Here is a 16,893-nt window from a genome sequence, read left to right on the forward strand (position 1 = left end):
CATATATCGATTCTGTCATTAAATCTCCGTCACTAGGAGGAGATGTGATACTTCGTGTCTTGCTTTCGCTCGCTGCAGAACACTCCAGCAGGCTGTTTAAAATGTGAAAGCCGGAGTGATGTCATATTTTAGCAGGACAATAACCCCCATCTTAACATCGCCGGTGCCAGAGCTTCTAATTTACAGCGTGCGTGGGGCTTCCAATCTCCAGGCAGAATTTGGTTCTGAGCCTATTGCAGGGAAGGAGAAGAAGAAGGGAAAAAAAAGCAACTCAAGAAAATGGAATTTGGCAGCAGGTTCCTCCCAGCAACAAGGGGGCTGAAAGTGAAAGTGTTACAGCCAGTGCAATAAAGTTCTGGGACCCTCAGCTTTCAAAGGAGACACAAGGGATAGTGTAATATAATTTTAATGAAACAATCCTACTTTTTTTTCTCCGGATAGATAGAGGTGAGCTGTTCTAGGACAATAAGTTGTGTACACTCTCTGGCATCATAATAGGAGGACTCTGTCTATCCAGAAAAAAAAAATGCAAACTTAAGAGAGGATCAACTAAGCATCTAAGGGCCAAAGAAATGAAGATCAAAGATATACAGATCTCAGCCTTCATTCAGAGCCAGAGATGGGTGATGCTGCAGTGGTTGGCATTTCCAGCACTATGTTTTAGATCAGATTAAGCCAAGTCCTTCATCTGCACATTTAAAAGTGCAGAGTTGCTTGTGTGTTGCCGTTCTTAGTAATAATGTACTATTGGTTAAGGCATTGGCTTTGGATCTGAGTTCAAATTCCAGATACACCAAGCTGCCGCTCCTGTGTCCCTGAGCGAACCCTCAAAGACCCAAACCTAGAGAATTTTTTTTCACCCAATATACACCGACCAGGCATAACATTATCTCTTTACCATGGCAGCTGTTAGTTGTTGGGATATATTTATTAGGCAACAAGTAAACATTCTTTCCTCAAAGTGGACGTGTTGGAGGGAGTTTGACAAGGACCAAATTGTGACGGCTAGACGACCTGGTCAGAGCATCTCCAAAACTGCAGATCTTCTGGGATGTTCGTGGTTTGCAGTGCTCAGTATCCATCAAAAGTGGTCTAAGGAAGAAACAGTGGTGAACCAGCGACAGGGTCATGATCGGCTCTTTGCTTCACATGGGGAGCGAAGGCTGGCCCGTGTGGTCCGATCCAACAGACGAGCTCCTGTAGCTCAAATTGGTGAAAAAAAATATTGCTGTTGATGCTCGATCCAATATTAGGCAGTTGGCCATAAAGTTATGCCCAATCAGTGTATATCGATGCAATGCTTCGTATGTCGAATGTTTCAAATGACATTTTCAGGGGTTGAGCTTGTTGAAGGTGTTCCTGATCTCTCGCTATCTTTCAGTGATGCCACTTAAAACTGCATCGCTATAAACTTGCTGAATCGGGTTAAACGTCTACCTGGCAGTTTTGCCCAGTTTCACGCCGAAATTCACGTTTGCTCTTTGTGGATCTTTTTTGGACATTCTATCCTTGATAAAATCGCAGACGTGTTAACGCACATGATCAGAATAGCCCCAGTTGCACATCTCCCGTTGTACACAGGACAATGCTTTTTGGTACACTGACTAATGAAGGTTGGTGCTCCTTGGGACTGTGCGTGCGGGCTTGTGCTGCCATCTGTTGGCATGTTACAAAACTAGACCTTTTGAGAACATCACATTTTGTTGTAGAAGCTTTAAATGCTGAAATAAATAGACTTTTTTGGGGAATGTTGTAATAGTGCAAAATTGATCCTATTGGTTTAGAAGAATTTCAGTGATTTCACTCATCTGAGAGAACATCTGAGGGGTTCATTTGCAGGGTGTACCTCATATGTAGCCCAATGACAGTAGGCTATAGTTCTATGCAATTAAATCACACAATTATTAATAAATGAACAAGTCATATTTTTATAAAAAAATAATTGATTATAAAATGATTTTATAGCTTTCTCAGTTGCAGGAATGAGATATATGTAAGTCGTTCTGGATAAGGCCGATTGGCAAAGGCCATTAAGGTAAATGTACATGAACAGCAGTTCTGACGTGTTATTCACCCTCTGTTTTGGATGTTAGGCCTCAGTCGTGGCCATCAGTCCACAAGATGATGGAGGGCGAAAGTATAACGACAACCAATGGCACCGACTGATCGCTACTAGAAAGCAAGCCCTGGGAACTATCACTGTAGATGATCAATACCATGGTAATGACACCCACACACACATGTACCCTATATTTATGTCCCCTCCCCTTACATTCGTACTCATGGAAGCCAAAGAGACTATCAGAGTTAATCTTTGCTATTCATTATGCGATTAGAATAATTAGAGTACAGACGCTGCTCCTCTCCAGAACTTGAATTTTAATTATAACTGGCAAAGCACTTCTCTAGACATCTCACTGAGCACCCTTGTGTGAGTGAGTGAGTGAGTGTGTGTGTGTGTGTGTGTGTGTGTGTGTGTGTGTGTGTGTGTGTGTGTGTGTGTGTGTGTGTGTGTGTGTGTGTGTGTGTGTGTGTGTGTGGTGCTCATTTGCTGTGTGCCTGTGACTTCATTAAGGTTATGACATTATCTGCTGTAGGCTAGAAGACATTGAACATTTGGCATTTAGTGTCGAGATAGCCTCTTCTTTCAGTCTGGAGTTATTAGCAGGATTATTCAATAATCTACACTTATTTTCACTGCTGTAAGCCATAAATATTCATATTTATGATCACTGCAAATTCCATATATATATATATATATATATATATATATATATATATATATATATATATATATATATATATATATATATATCCAACAAAGCAATACATAAAATACGCTTATGAAGCAGCTCCTGATACTATAAGATTCACCCCTATTACGATGCACTGTAATGATATTGCGATTTAATTCAACACGATACGATGCGATGGTAAAAAAAAATTTCAACATGGAACGGATAGTTCACTTTTATTTCTTTGTTTACACAGACAGCAAATTGTCAAATTGACAAAGATAAAAGAAATGTAAATAAAACCAGATGTTCTTTTCCTGTTGTGGCTCCAGGAAGACGATAGATAGATAGATAGATAGATAGATAGATAGATAGATAGATAGATAGATAGATAGATAGATAGATAGATAGATAGATAGATAGATAGATAGATAGATAGATAGATAGATAGATAGATAGATAGATAGATAGATAGATAGATAGATAGATAGATACACACACACACACACACACAAACACATAGACAGACAGACAGACAGACAGACAGACAGACAGACAGACAGACAGACAGACAGACAGACAGACAGACAGAACTTTATTGCCAATGCATAGTACAGGTACACAGCAATGAAATGCAGTTTAGCATCTACCAGAAGTGCAAATATTAGCAATTGTGCATAAATATATATATATATATATATATATATATATATATATATATATATATATATATATATATATATATATATATATATATATATATATAATATGTTAGCACATGTACAGCATATAAAGCATATAAGGCTATAGCACTGAAGATATGTGTAGACACTGTTGCATAGTACAAGTAAATAGTTACAAGTCTGTGGCAGTGAAAAATGTGCAGACATTGTTGTAAAGGTACAACAAGTAGAAGGTTATAAGGCTATGGAATTTTTAAAAAAAAAAAACGTGCAAAAGCTGAATAAACAAGTAAAGTAAATATATGTATATATATAAATATACATATATTTATATTTATATAAATACATACACATAATATAAATTTTATTTATATTATACAGTACAGACCAAAAGTTTGGACACACCTTCTCATTCAAAGAGTTTTCTTTATTTTCATGACTATGAAAATTGTAGATTCACACTGAAGGCATCAAAACTATGAATTAACACGTGGAATTATATATGGAATTATATACATAACAAAAAAGTGTGAAACAACTGAAAAATGTCATATTCTAGGTTCTTCAAAGTAGCCACCTTTTGCTTTGATTACTGCTTTGCACACTCTTGGCATTCTCTTGATGAGCTTCAAGAGGTAGTCACCTGAAATGGTCTTCCAAAAGTCTTGAAGGAGTTCCCCGAGAGATGCTTGGCACTTGTTGGCCCTTTTGCCTTCACTCTGCGGTCCAGCTCACCCCTAAACCATCTCGATTGGGTTCAGGTCCGGTGACTGTGGAGGCCAGGTCATCTGGCACAGCACTCCATCACTCTCCTTCTTGGTCAAATAGCCCTTAATGCCTTCAGTGTGACTCTACAATTTTCATAGTCATAAAAATAAAGAAAACTCTTTGAATGAGAAGGTGTGTCCAAACTTTTGGTCTGTACTGTATATATATATATATATATATATATATATATATATATATACATATATATATATATATATATATATATATATATATATATATATATATATATATATATATATACATATATATATATATATATATATATATATATATATATATATATATATATACATATATATATATATATATATATACATATATATATATATATATATATATATATATATATATATATATATATATATATATATATATATTAGAGTTGTTACACGTATTGAGTGTCTTGGCTTGGTTTTCTTCTTGCTCTTACTCCAGGCTCAAGTGCAGCATCCAGTGGCAGCACCATAATTGGCCAAAATACAGGGATCTTTTTTGGAGGCCTTCCAGAGAATTTCACTATTCATCGGCAAGACACTGGTATCACATCATTTTCTGTCAGTGTGGCATCACGGAGCATTGTGTGTGCTTTGTCCAGACATAACTAAATGGCTGTGTGTGTGTATGTGTGTCTGTAGGTCTTTCCAGTTTGGCACGTAAAGGTTTTGCAGGCTGCGTGAGGGATGTGCTCATCCAGAGGAGCAGTAGTCCTGAGGCTATTTGGGAGCCATTAGATTGGGACTCAGCCCTGGAGGAACATGAGACGTATAGGGACTGGGAGGGCTGTCCTGCACATTCTGAGTTTGGGGCCTATTTCCTCGGACATGGTAATGGCCATTTGTTATAAAACTTTTTAGATAATATAGACTTGTATTGCACAGTAAGAAATGGTCAATTGTTAGGTGTTAGGTTCGTGTTGTAATGTTTTTCAGGATTTCTTAAACTGGACCTGGACGTATTTACTGGTGGAGATGAATTTGAAATCTCCTTCGAGTTTAAAACTGATCAGCTGAATTCACTCCTGCTTTTCGCATATGATATCAATGGCGAGGATTATATTTTGGTGAGTTTGGAATAAAGTTAGTCAGGATAAAAAAAAGTCTAGGCTGTTTTAATTCAGTGTGTTCAGTGCAGTGTATGGAAACGAGAGGCTAAAATATAACTCCCATATTGCAATACTCCTTAATTACTGTGTGTGTTTGTGTAGGCGGAGCTGCAAGGCGGGATCCTCTCATGGGCGTTGCGTTGGGGTGATCAGAAGGCGGAGCTTGCTGTGTGGGTGGGCCTGTCCTATTGTGACGGAGGCTGGAACTCTGTCATGATGCTGAAGCGTGGAGCACTAACCAGAGCTGTTTTGAATCATGCGCTGGAGCAGCACAGGAGCGAGAGAGGTGGAAACCTCAATATCACCTCTCCACTTTATATAGGAGGCGTCCCAGGTGGACTTCAGCACCCAGCGCTGCACCAGCACAGTCTGCTGCATGGTCAGACACACACACACACACACACACACACACACACACACACACACACAAACACACGCACACAGTGCATTCGGGAAGTATTCAGTCCCCTTTTGTTTTTTACAAATATGTCATGCTGCAGTCTGATTCTAGAATCATTCAAATAGTTTTTTTTTTTATTATTATTTCTCAATAATATGCACATTCAGTACTCAATAATGAAATTTTTTTCAATAAAAAACTGAAATATCACATGCACATTAGTATTCAGACACTCAATACTTTGTATTGATGGATTTTTAGCCTTTTCTTTTTGCAAATCCTCTCAAGAATGGTTGGGGAGCGTCGGTGGACACCCACTTTCAGGTCTCTCTCGAGACGTTCAATAAAGTCAAAATAAAGGCTGTGACTGGGCCAATCATTCATTGAGTAAAGTTGTTGTTATGTTGGAAGGTGAACCTTCAGCCCAGACTGAGGTCCTGAGCACTGTGGACCATGTTATTATCTCTGTAGTTTTGCACCACTCAGCTTCCCTTCAACCCTGATCAGTTGCCCAGTTGCCTGAACAGCATGACGCTGCCACCATCATGCTTCACTTTTTAGATGGTATTGTGCAGGTGATGAGCACTGCCTGGTTTTCACTTTGTCATTATGGTGAAGTGTATATATGTATATATATACTGTATATATATATATATGGTGCATATAATATAATGTGTTATCAAAGAATAATGATAGAAATACATAGTCTTATGTCCTAAAAATGACTATGCATTTAAAATCCGTCTTTTCTTAAATTTTTTTGTTTTTATTTTACTAAGGTCATGTCTAATCCCAAATTCGTATTAAATTTTAGATAAAAATGTGCAGTATAAATTTGTCTTTTCTTTCTGTCGTTTTCTGTGTCCACTCATCCCCCTCTCTTCCCTCTCTTGCTCATTTCGATGCCCCTGACGGTGTTCCTTGCTTTAGATAATTAGGCCAGAGCAGAATGTGATCCATCTCCCTTCCTCGTCTCTCTCTCTCTCTCTCTCTCTCTCTCTCTCTCTCTCTCTCTCTCTCTCTCTCTCTCTCACTCACCTTTCCTGCAGGATTCGGTGGCTGCATCAGGGACGTTCGATTGGCTGCAAGTGGTCCTGTCTTAAACTTGGCCATGGTGTCGTGTGCCGCTGTCAGAGTCAATCTGGATGGATGCCTGTCAGCTGACACCAGCGTTAACTGCCGGGGAAACGACTCAATCCTGGTGTACACAGGCAACGAGATCAGTGCTCTGGATCTGACTCTGCAGCCCTTCACTGGTACACACACACACACTCACACACACACACATACACACACACACACACACACACACACAAACACACACACACACACACACACACACACACACACACACACACACACACACATCCCCATCAGCACCTTTAGCTCGTTGACCTGAAGATATCCTGGCCTCTTGCTTTTGGCCTTCTGCCATGACTCATTATATCATTCAGCTTGTTTTTGATTTCTTCTTTTGTTAGTCTTTTGTTTTTATAAGTGCCAGACAAAACATCCAGCCCTCACCCAAGGGCATGCAGAGGTCATGGCTGAGGTCATGGCCAGCCCCCTTTATCAGCACTCTTCTGAAAGCAAGCTCTACTCCTGATATTGCACTTGGGGCGGATTTTTCAGTTTCTTTCCCACCCGCTGTCCCGATTTTTGTCCCGAATTTGCAGTAAAAAAAATGTATTTTCTCCCGCCCACAACATTTAGATTTTGTTCCCCTCCTGCTGTACAAGCCCACAGGTAAAATGTATAAGTAGTTTTTTTCTCATTGCATTGACTGCTTCTTCCCGCTACTCTGCGTTTTAGTTTCGCTTGCTTTCCTTTTGAATATGAATAAAAACGATACAGAAAATTTATGAACATCCACTGAAACAATACATAAAAATGGCTGGAAGTTTATGCTGGACCAACAGATTGCGATTCGACCATTCGAAAACATCAGCATTTTCACATTCTTTTGATTGGATGGTCAGAGCACACAAACCAATTTGCTTGCAGTTAACTTGTGGATTAACTACTGATAGAGGAGAAGAAGGCTTTAACAAGGCAAACTTTTCGAGGAAAGTTGAATGTCAGCCAAAACAGTTCAAAACAGTTGTTAAGTTTAAGTTGAAGCTTCGCACAAACACAAACACAATTTGCCTTTATTTCAAATCAGCAGAAACAATTGAATGCATGAAAAAATGCACAGAAAACCAGAAGTCAATTTATGAGTTAAACATCGATGCTTCCGCAGATGGTGCGGTTGTGGCTGCAGTGAAAGGAGACTTGTTTAATTGTGTTCATTGGGTTTCCTCTTTTAGTAATGACATTTTTTCTTTCTAATAATGATGGTTTCTATAGCGATGGTGCCATAATGAGGGTATTAAGTGGTGGATTGATGCACGTAGGACAGGGCATGTATCCCCACACAGAGCCTCTACACTGATACAGTTTGTAGTCCATGTCCGACTGTTAGCTATGTTTAGAAGTGAAGAGTAAAACTATACAGAGAGAGAGACGTAAGAGCAGAACTTGTGTAAATAATGTGAAAATAGGCGGTGGATGTACGTCGGAAATCCCCAACACCACCGAGCTGACATTATTGGGCCCAATTGTAATTTGTGTATTAGGAATATCACCCAAAAGAATGTGATGTGTCGTTGTCACCTCATCAGATCACCTCATTTAAAGACCTGCTGAAAACCAGATCAAGTTTACTATATCATACAGTGAGGAAAATAAGTATTTGAACACCCTGCTATTTTACACCGTTTCCACATCGTTTTCAAGGTTACTGTTGGTAATGCACTAAGACATCATGGTTTGAAATCATGCATGGCACGGAAGGTTCCTCTGCTTAAACCAGCACATGTCCAGGCACGTCTTAAGTTTGGATTTGGACCATTGACCATTTGGATGATCCAGAGGAGTCATGGGAGAAAGTCATGTGGTCAGACGAGACCAAAATAAAACTTTTGGGTCATATTTCCACTAAACGTGTTTGAAGGAAGAAGAATGATGAATACCATTCCAAGAACACCATTCCTACTGTGAAGCATGGGGGTGGTAGCATCATGCTTTGGGGGTGTTTCTCTGCACATGGAACAGGGTGACTGCACTGTATTAAGGAGAGGATGACCGGGGCCATCTATTGCGAGATTTTGGGGAACAATCTCCTTCCCTCAGTTAGAGCATTGAAGATGGGTCGAGGCTGGGTCTTCCAACATGACAATGACCCGAAGCACACAGCCAGGATAACCAAGAAGTGGCTCTGTAAGAAGCATATCAAGGTTCTGGCATGGCCTAGCCAGTCTCCAGACCTAAACCCAATAGAGAATCTTTGGAGGGAGCTCAAACTCCGTGTTTCTCAGCGACAGGCCAGAAACCTGACTGATCTAGAGAAGATCTGTGTGGAGGAGTGGGCCAAAATCCCTCCTGCAGTGTGTGCAAACCTGGTGAAAAACTACAGGAAACGTTCCAAATATTATTGACTTTCTCAGGTGTTCAAATACTTATTTGCAGCTGTATCATACAAATAAATAGTTAAAAAATCATACATTGTGATTAGATTATGTCTCTCACAGTGGACATGCACCTACGATGACAATTTCAGACCCCTCCATGATTTCTAAGTGGGAGAACTTGCAAAATAGCAGGGTGTTCAAATACTTATTTTCCTCACTGTATGTAAAATAGAATTCAAAGAACGGGTGCTTTCTTTATCCTTTGAGCCTATACTTTTAACATATATTCAAATTCTTTTTTACGCACCAGCCTGTGTGTAATGCCAAAGGTCTTGGTTTATACCATATTAAATAAAAGCCACTTTATTGTGTGAACAGAGTACTTGTACAGAGTAATAGCATCTGGAGAGGGAGGGTGGACAGCTGGAGCATGGCAGCGAGGACGCAGTCGGGAGACAGGTAGGACAGTCTTAAACACACAAACACACACACACACACACACACACACACACACACACACACACACACACACACACACACACACACACACACACACACTCTCCAAGCACCGTACTGATATTTGTGTCATAGTTTTCAGGTCAGCCCGTTTCCTTCTTATCAGCGCAATATATGTAGCAGTCAAGGAGATGAGATGGTGCTTAGCGATAGCTTATTGTGCAGCTCAGGGTAAAGAGGGCGCATCACGAAAAGGTGCCGCCTTTCAAATGAAGGGTTGGGTGGAGAAGGTGATGAATGAGAGGAAGAAGAAAAAGCTGGCATAACAGAGTGAAGCCCGGTGTGTGGATATACAGATTATATAGATATATACGTATACTTTATACCTACATATAGTATTTTTTCTGCTATGTATATTATATATGTAAATTTTACGAATTTTTTTATGGATATTTGTTAAATTCTTTAGACAATATGCTAAAATGTATTTGTTTTGGCCAATTAGATGAATGTATTAATGGAGCAGGTCATATTATACCTTATTGCACAGGTTTGCTGTTTTGCCTACATTGTCCTGTTTACAATATTTCTTTGCAAGACTTTTTTTTTTTTTTATATATTTAAAAAAAAAAGCATCCGGATGTGTGTGAAATACGAGCCGGTATGAACGGTGGATGTACAGCGATATTAAATCAGTGCTGAAAAAGTTACAACTCTAATAAATTGTATTTATGCTAATGGCTGGATATGATTTAGTGTGTCTATTAAATGTGAAGAATATGTGTGCTGCTTTTCTTTAGCCTGACACCCACTCTTTCCTCCCTCTCTTTCCCTCTTCTCTCACTCTCCTTCCACTCTGATCCATCTTGCAGCTCCACAAAGTGTGCTGCCTCCCTCCAGAGTTGCCGGTGTAAATGGCTCCAGCGCGGAGGTGAGCTGGGAGGAGCCGCCTGAGGTCAGAGGTGTAATTGAGCGCTACGTGGTAAAGGCATACAGCCGGGACAGTCCCTCGTCCCTCCCAATCAGCGCCACCTTTAACGCGCAATGGCTGATGGGTAAGAGCCACATCGGGCATTTCAAGCACATCCTGTCTTTTTTAAATAACCACTACCTCCAGCCAGGCAACAGTAAATGCTTATTATACTCGACATTTCTACCCTATAATGTTTTTTTTTTTTAAAGGAACGAGATTCTAATATTGTGCAGTACATAACACAACCTGTCCTGTCTCTCTCCTGTCTGTCATGTGGTCCATGTTTAAATCCAGAATGCTTTAGAAATGGTACTAAAAGCTCATTAAGCCTGTATAACCTGAGAAAAAAAAAGGCTTTTGTGTACACTAGGTTCATCCACGTAATAAATTTTACTTGATCATATACAGTGGCAACATGCTTGATGGTCCATTACAGCCAATTTGCATGATTTACTTGCTCATATTATGAAAACACCATCTGTGCTCTTCTGATGGTTCTGACGGTTGAATCGAAAATGCAGAAAGTAAATAACAGCCCCGTTTCAGACAGGATTCGTTTGGTGTGTTGAATCAGCGTGGTTGTAATGCATCTGATTTTCTACTCCCTGGGTTTTTGAATACTGCACTTCAGTAAACTATAACTGAAGAACTGCCAATGAGGAGGTTAAAAATGACCGAATGGACAGCAGGTAAGTCACTTGATTTTCTGGATGTCTGGAAATGGGGTTATAAGGCCATTTCCAAAACATTTAAAGTCCAACATTCTCCAGTGAGAAACATTATTCACAAGTGGATTTTATCTCGTTTTAAAATAATAGATGAGAAAGATTTTGCATTACACAAGATGTTCCCAGTGGTTTGCTGTTGGTAGTGTTCCTCTCTCTCTCTCTCTCTCTCTCTCTCTCTCTCTCTCTCTCTCTTTCTCTCTCCTCTTTTGGAAGTGGGTGGGGAAAGGGGGACAGTGTGCCGCGCTCACAGCCGAGGTGCCTTGCTTTCGGTCTCCTCTGATTCAAAAGGGGAAACAGTGGTTACTTTGCCCATTTCTCCAGACAGAACTGACGTCAGTCTTTTGGCGACTCACTTGTCCAGGTCAGGATTCAAAACTATGTACTGAGGTGTCGATTAAGTATTTAAAAAATTCACTCCCTAACCAACCCCCATGATTCAAAGCAAAGTTTTACCAAACACAGTATTCATCTTTATTGTTTCATCTGACCACAGAACGCTCCTCTAAAATGCCGGGAATCATCTGCAACCTTCGGTCTGCTTTTAGAGTACAGGCTTCTTCCTTGCATAATAGCCTTTTAGGTCCTGTGGTACAGTATGTAGGTTCTTGGGGTTTGGTTTAACCTTTCAGACCAAAGTTGTTTAATCTCTGATCATCTCTTTACCGAATCACATGTCCAAGTATTTTATATTCGCATAGAATTGTTTGGACACATTCATTGTAGCTTTTTTTTATTCTTGTTTAAAGATTAAAGCAGATTTGTGAGGGTCCACCAGGTCTTGTTAAGTTGCCTGCATTGACTTCCACCTTTTGGGAAATGATCACTCAGATAAAATGTGCTAATTCTTATATATTTTGATTAGATGAATTAGAATTAGATAAATTTATTATTCTTTTATTGGAACCTTGTCCTTTAATCTGATGTTAGAGCTTATATTCTGTAATGATCTGATATTCATACTATATTTCATAAGCTTAAAAACTGTATCATTTTGAGGCAATATCTACATTTTCTGGGAAGCTACACAGCGAGGGGACCAACCCAGCCACCATTTCGGTCAGTTTTTCATGGAAAATTAGCATAACGATTTTACATGAAATAAAAAACAATAAATAAATGGATGAAAGTTATTTTATTGGTATCATCAAAAAAGATACATTTATGATGAGGCACCATTCATGTCACATTTTCCAATTCTGGAAAAATGTAGCTACTTTAAATTTTTCTCTTTGGAGACCAGTGCTATTGATGCACTCTTTGTTCAAACCTGAATTTTATAGGCTCATAGAAAACTTTGGACGTTTCCTCATGCCTTTTGAAATTTCTACTAAGATCGATCCAGATTTGTGGGGGTCCAAATTTTTTTCTGACCTCTTGTTCAGTTGCTTGCATGATACAATTGAATCAAAAACAAAAAAACATATAGGGGTCTTAAGGAGCTTTTTATATGGCACATTATAAGCTGGATTTAGAGCTCAGGGGCAGTTATGATACTAGAGCATAAATGATTAAGGGCCTTGTTTAAGGGCCCAAGAGTGGTAGCTTGGGAATCCAAACCTTCCGATTATAAACTCATATATAACCACTGGGCTACTACTTTTTAAAGGTATGCACATTACATTTCCAGTATGACAGTTCACCAATCCGAAGCTTCTCAATTGAACGTATTGGATTTTCCAGACTGTTTCAAGAGAACTTGATGTACGTAAACATTTGACCCACTGGAATACTGGATATATAATAAATAGTTTTATAATAGATACTATTTGTCTTTTGTTGTATGTTTAATTTATTCGAATTGCTCCATAACATGCACATGGTATTCATTTATTTATTGGTTTGTTTGTTCATTTCATTGTTTGTTTGTTCCTTTGAAATGATTCGCTCGGTCGTTTTTACCGCTGCAGATAAACATTTTGATTGCATCGATTCCCTTTTCGGCAATTAAGTTAGAGGCTGCTTTGTAAACAAAACAAAAAAAATTGTGGTCAAGTTTGTCAATTAAATACCGTCATTTCGAGTACATCAGGCTTTCAGAGTTCAGCTCGTCCTCCAGCCTGACCAACACCACACACACTTCATGTACCTGCACGGAACAGAGCTCTCAGGCTCGGAAACTGAGCTCCAGAGCCAGGCTTTTTCAGACGCCGTGGCAGCAATATTGTCCCGGAATCAGGTTAATAGTATCTTATGTTCTGGACACGTTTGAAGGTCATTATCATGTTCCCTTCTTCCAATGTGACCATTGTGTTTGCAATGATTAGTGAAGCTCTCGGTGTGACAGAGGTGGGGCTACCGATTATTCACTTTGTGAAAAAATGCTTCGTCACATCAGATGAATGCGTAATCAGCAGGCAGAGTTGCCACTTATAGACGACCAATCTCAGCCCTGTCTCCGGGCAAAATGAGATCTTTTTTTTTTCTCTCTTTGGCACGGTTCAAACTCCGCCTAGCTAATTTATGATCGCCGTGACGTGAACGCAGAATTACGAAGGCAGCTAAAAAAGAAGAAGAAAAAAAGAAAAACTCAGGAAAGCAAACGAGTAGGTAATGAGAGCGCCATGGGTCGACCCTCTTAATTGAATTAAAAGACATCAAGCTGGAAAAAAAGCGGGAAAAAAAAAGTACCCAGAGACACCTGACCAATTACAGCCGTGTCACAGTGTTTACGTTCTAACTCCGATAGCAGCCTGGCACATGAGTGCAGATTAGCATGGAAGCTAGCCAAGAAGGCATTCGGGCTCTCATCCATCCACATACACACACAAACAAACACACATGCAGCATTAAAAGCCTTTATTTTAAATGATAAATTGAAAGATTTATGCTCATTTTAAGGGAAGGTTTATTAAAAGCCCTTTGTAGTAATTTATGAAGGTTCTATTAATTATGTGTGATTTATATGAGGGTGGCTGAAGACTAGGAGACTAGGGGGAGATTTTTACAAAGGCACATATTTGTTTGTTTGTTTGTTTGTTTATACATTTGAATGATAAAAAAGTAGGTAAAAAAGTAGGTAGGCAGATGGATAAATGAATGGTTGGATAGATAGATAGATAGATAGATAGATAGATAGATAGATAGATAGATAGATAGATAGATAGATAGATAGATAGATAGATAGATAGATAGATAGATAGATAGACAGACAGACAGACAGACAGACAGACAGACAGACAGACAGACAGACAGACAGACAGACAGACCTTATAATGAACCTTTAACTCACACACACGTGTATATATATATATATGTGTGTGTGTGTGTGTGTGTGTGTGCGTGCGCATGTGTAAAAGGTTCATTATGAGGTTAAAATGTTGAGGATTAACAATATACTCTTTCTATGTACATGATGAATGTACACACTGGTGGAAATGTAAGTAACGGTACGTTAGGTGCATCAGCAGGTCGTATATGAATGTATCTGTCAAGGGCATCTGTTTTGTTGATTTTTTTGTTATAAGGAATGTTGAAATCAGCCACTTGCCTTTACATCATAACAGCACTAAAGAGCATGCCGGAGCCGAGGAGCTACGAGGTCGCTTTTAAATGCCGTGTCTCATGTCGTCCATTAAATCCCGTCATTAGTGTCTCTTATACGACGACAGGAAAAAAGCCGGCTATCACTTTCCTCCTGCGTCTGATGATTAATAAAGTCGTTTTAAATCTGGGGCTATTAACAGAAGTGATGGTTAAATTATGCTGTGTTTGAACAGGCATTGCATTAAGTCTCAGAGCATAAGCAGGTGGAGGGTCTGTTTTTTTTTTATAAATGGAAGGGAAAGAATGGCATTTGATACACGCTCTCTCTCTCTCTCTCTCTCTCTCTCTCTCTCTCTCTCTCTCTCTCTCTCTCTCTCTTTTCTTTTTATATCTTTTCTCCCTCCATTTTCAGGAACGTTAAGTGGCCTGGCTCCTTATAGCAGCTACAGTGTTACCCTGACGGCGTGCACTCGGGCCGGTTGTGGAGAAAGCCTGCATGCCATCAGCCTCACCACACCACAAGAGGGTAAACTTTCCTTTGATGAATGATCAAAAACAAATTGAACACCACGATACAAGCTAATCCGATGCCGGCGTGGGGACCGACAGACCGTAATGTTTTGTAATGTAATACGATTTCTTTTTATCCTTCTGTCTCTCCCTGGTTTTGTAGTCGGTGGATGTTTCAGGGTAACGGATGAGCGAACGACTCGGACTCCTTCCCGCGTTTTTTTACGCGACGTGCATCTTTAATAGCCTTAATTCAGACGAATGACCTTTTTAATTGCTGTTACTTTGCCCGTGCGAGAGTCCTGTCAGTGACGCGAGGCCCTCCGAGATTAATGCAAGCTTTTCTTCTGTTTTCCTCGGCAAAAAAAAAAAAGAATTCCACGCTTTCGCGGTCAGACGAAGGCGTTCTCGCGCCTTCACGTCTCTCCCTTTTAACTCTTCCAGCCTCTGTCTTTATTACCGCACGCGCCTGTCGAACTCCCGGGTCAAGACTGGCACTTTTTCTGCAGAACCCAAACAGAACGAGTGTCATGTCCACTCACGAAGACTCTCTCTCGTTCCCTTTTTCTCTACTCAACAAGAAACGGCAAGAATAAAGACAGATTTATTGTCAGCAGCAATTATTTTCTCTTTTCCAGACCTGTTTCTCGCGGATACGACTAGTTCTGTCACGTGAATCGTCCCTTCATTGAAGTGCGCACGATTTCCAGATCATGCATTAATCCACGTTTGGCTCGATTGCTTTATTTAAACGATAATTTGGCATTAGGGGTCATTGTTGAGCTAGAAAAAAAATGACCGTATCAATCTGGTCTGGTGAGGAATAAATGTTTTTTTAAAGGCAAAAATTCATGGTTTGAATGTGTTCTGCAAAAAGAATGTAAATCACACCAAACCAATGTGTAAAATTACACGAGCCACGATCATCATGTGGATCGAGACGGATGCGAGCGCAGGAAATTGTATTTTGTCTACTATGAAAAGGCAGACTAATCCAAAACATTGAGGCAGAGGATCATGTGATCAAAGAACAGAACTAAATATACAAGGCGATGACAAAAAAACGCAGAATAATGGAAAAGCTTTGAATAACATAGACGTCAGTGGATCAGAGTCGCAATGGACCAAAAAACAAATCAAAAGAAAAAAATGTATTAGCAATAAACAGTTGAAAGATACAGTGACAAGATTGGAGTCAGTACAATGCCATAAAACTACTTAAAAACGTACACAGCACATACGGCTACTTAAAGATAACATGAAAACCAAGCTGGTATAAATTCTGCATGGAGGAAATATTTCTGACAGAGTTAGCGAGCAATCCCATGACCCAGACTCAAGCGTTACAACAACTTGTATCTAAACAGTAGCCTACCAAGAAAGTCATTGTTCACTGTCTTCCTCCTTCCTTTCACAACTATTTCTCTCGAGAGTTTATCTTTTGGCATCGTCGTGCGTTTAAAAAAAAAAAATCTTTTCCCCGATGTCGTGCAGCTCAGAACACAGGTGAAGTGCGTTTTTTCGTTTCAGTTCGGAAATTTCATTGGTCTAATGTTATGGGGTTCAGTTTTTTGGCTTCAAG

General features: G+C 39.6%; 1 protein-coding gene across 1 annotated transcript in view; it reads left to right on the forward strand.

Annotated features, from left to right (window-relative positions):
- ush2a (Usher syndrome 2A (autosomal recessive, mild)) overlaps window positions 1-16,893 on the forward strand; it is a 232,051-nt gene that overhangs the window by 87,301 nt on the left and 127,857 nt on the right. Inside the window, exons 23-31 of the mRNA XM_083551252.1 lie at window positions 2,094-2,220; window positions 4,643-4,744; window positions 4,843-5,031; window positions 5,137-5,267; window positions 5,412-5,688; window positions 6,759-6,965; window positions 9,540-9,620; window positions 10,490-10,672; window positions 15,214-15,327. Coding sequence (XP_083407378.1) covers window positions 2,094-2,220; window positions 4,643-4,744; window positions 4,843-5,031; window positions 5,137-5,267; window positions 5,412-5,688; window positions 6,759-6,965; window positions 9,540-9,620; window positions 10,490-10,672; window positions 15,214-15,327 — 1,411 coding nt within the window. The remainder of the gene's footprint in view (window positions 1-2,093; window positions 2,221-4,642; window positions 4,745-4,842; window positions 5,032-5,136; window positions 5,268-5,411; window positions 5,689-6,758; window positions 6,966-9,539; window positions 9,621-10,489; window positions 10,673-15,213; window positions 15,328-16,893) is intronic.

This window comes from Silurus aristotelis (genome assembly GCF_946808225.1).
Source record: "Silurus aristotelis genome assembly, chromosome: 9".
NCBI classification, from domain to species: Eukaryota; Metazoa; Chordata; class Actinopteri; order Siluriformes; family Siluridae; genus Silurus; species Silurus aristotelis.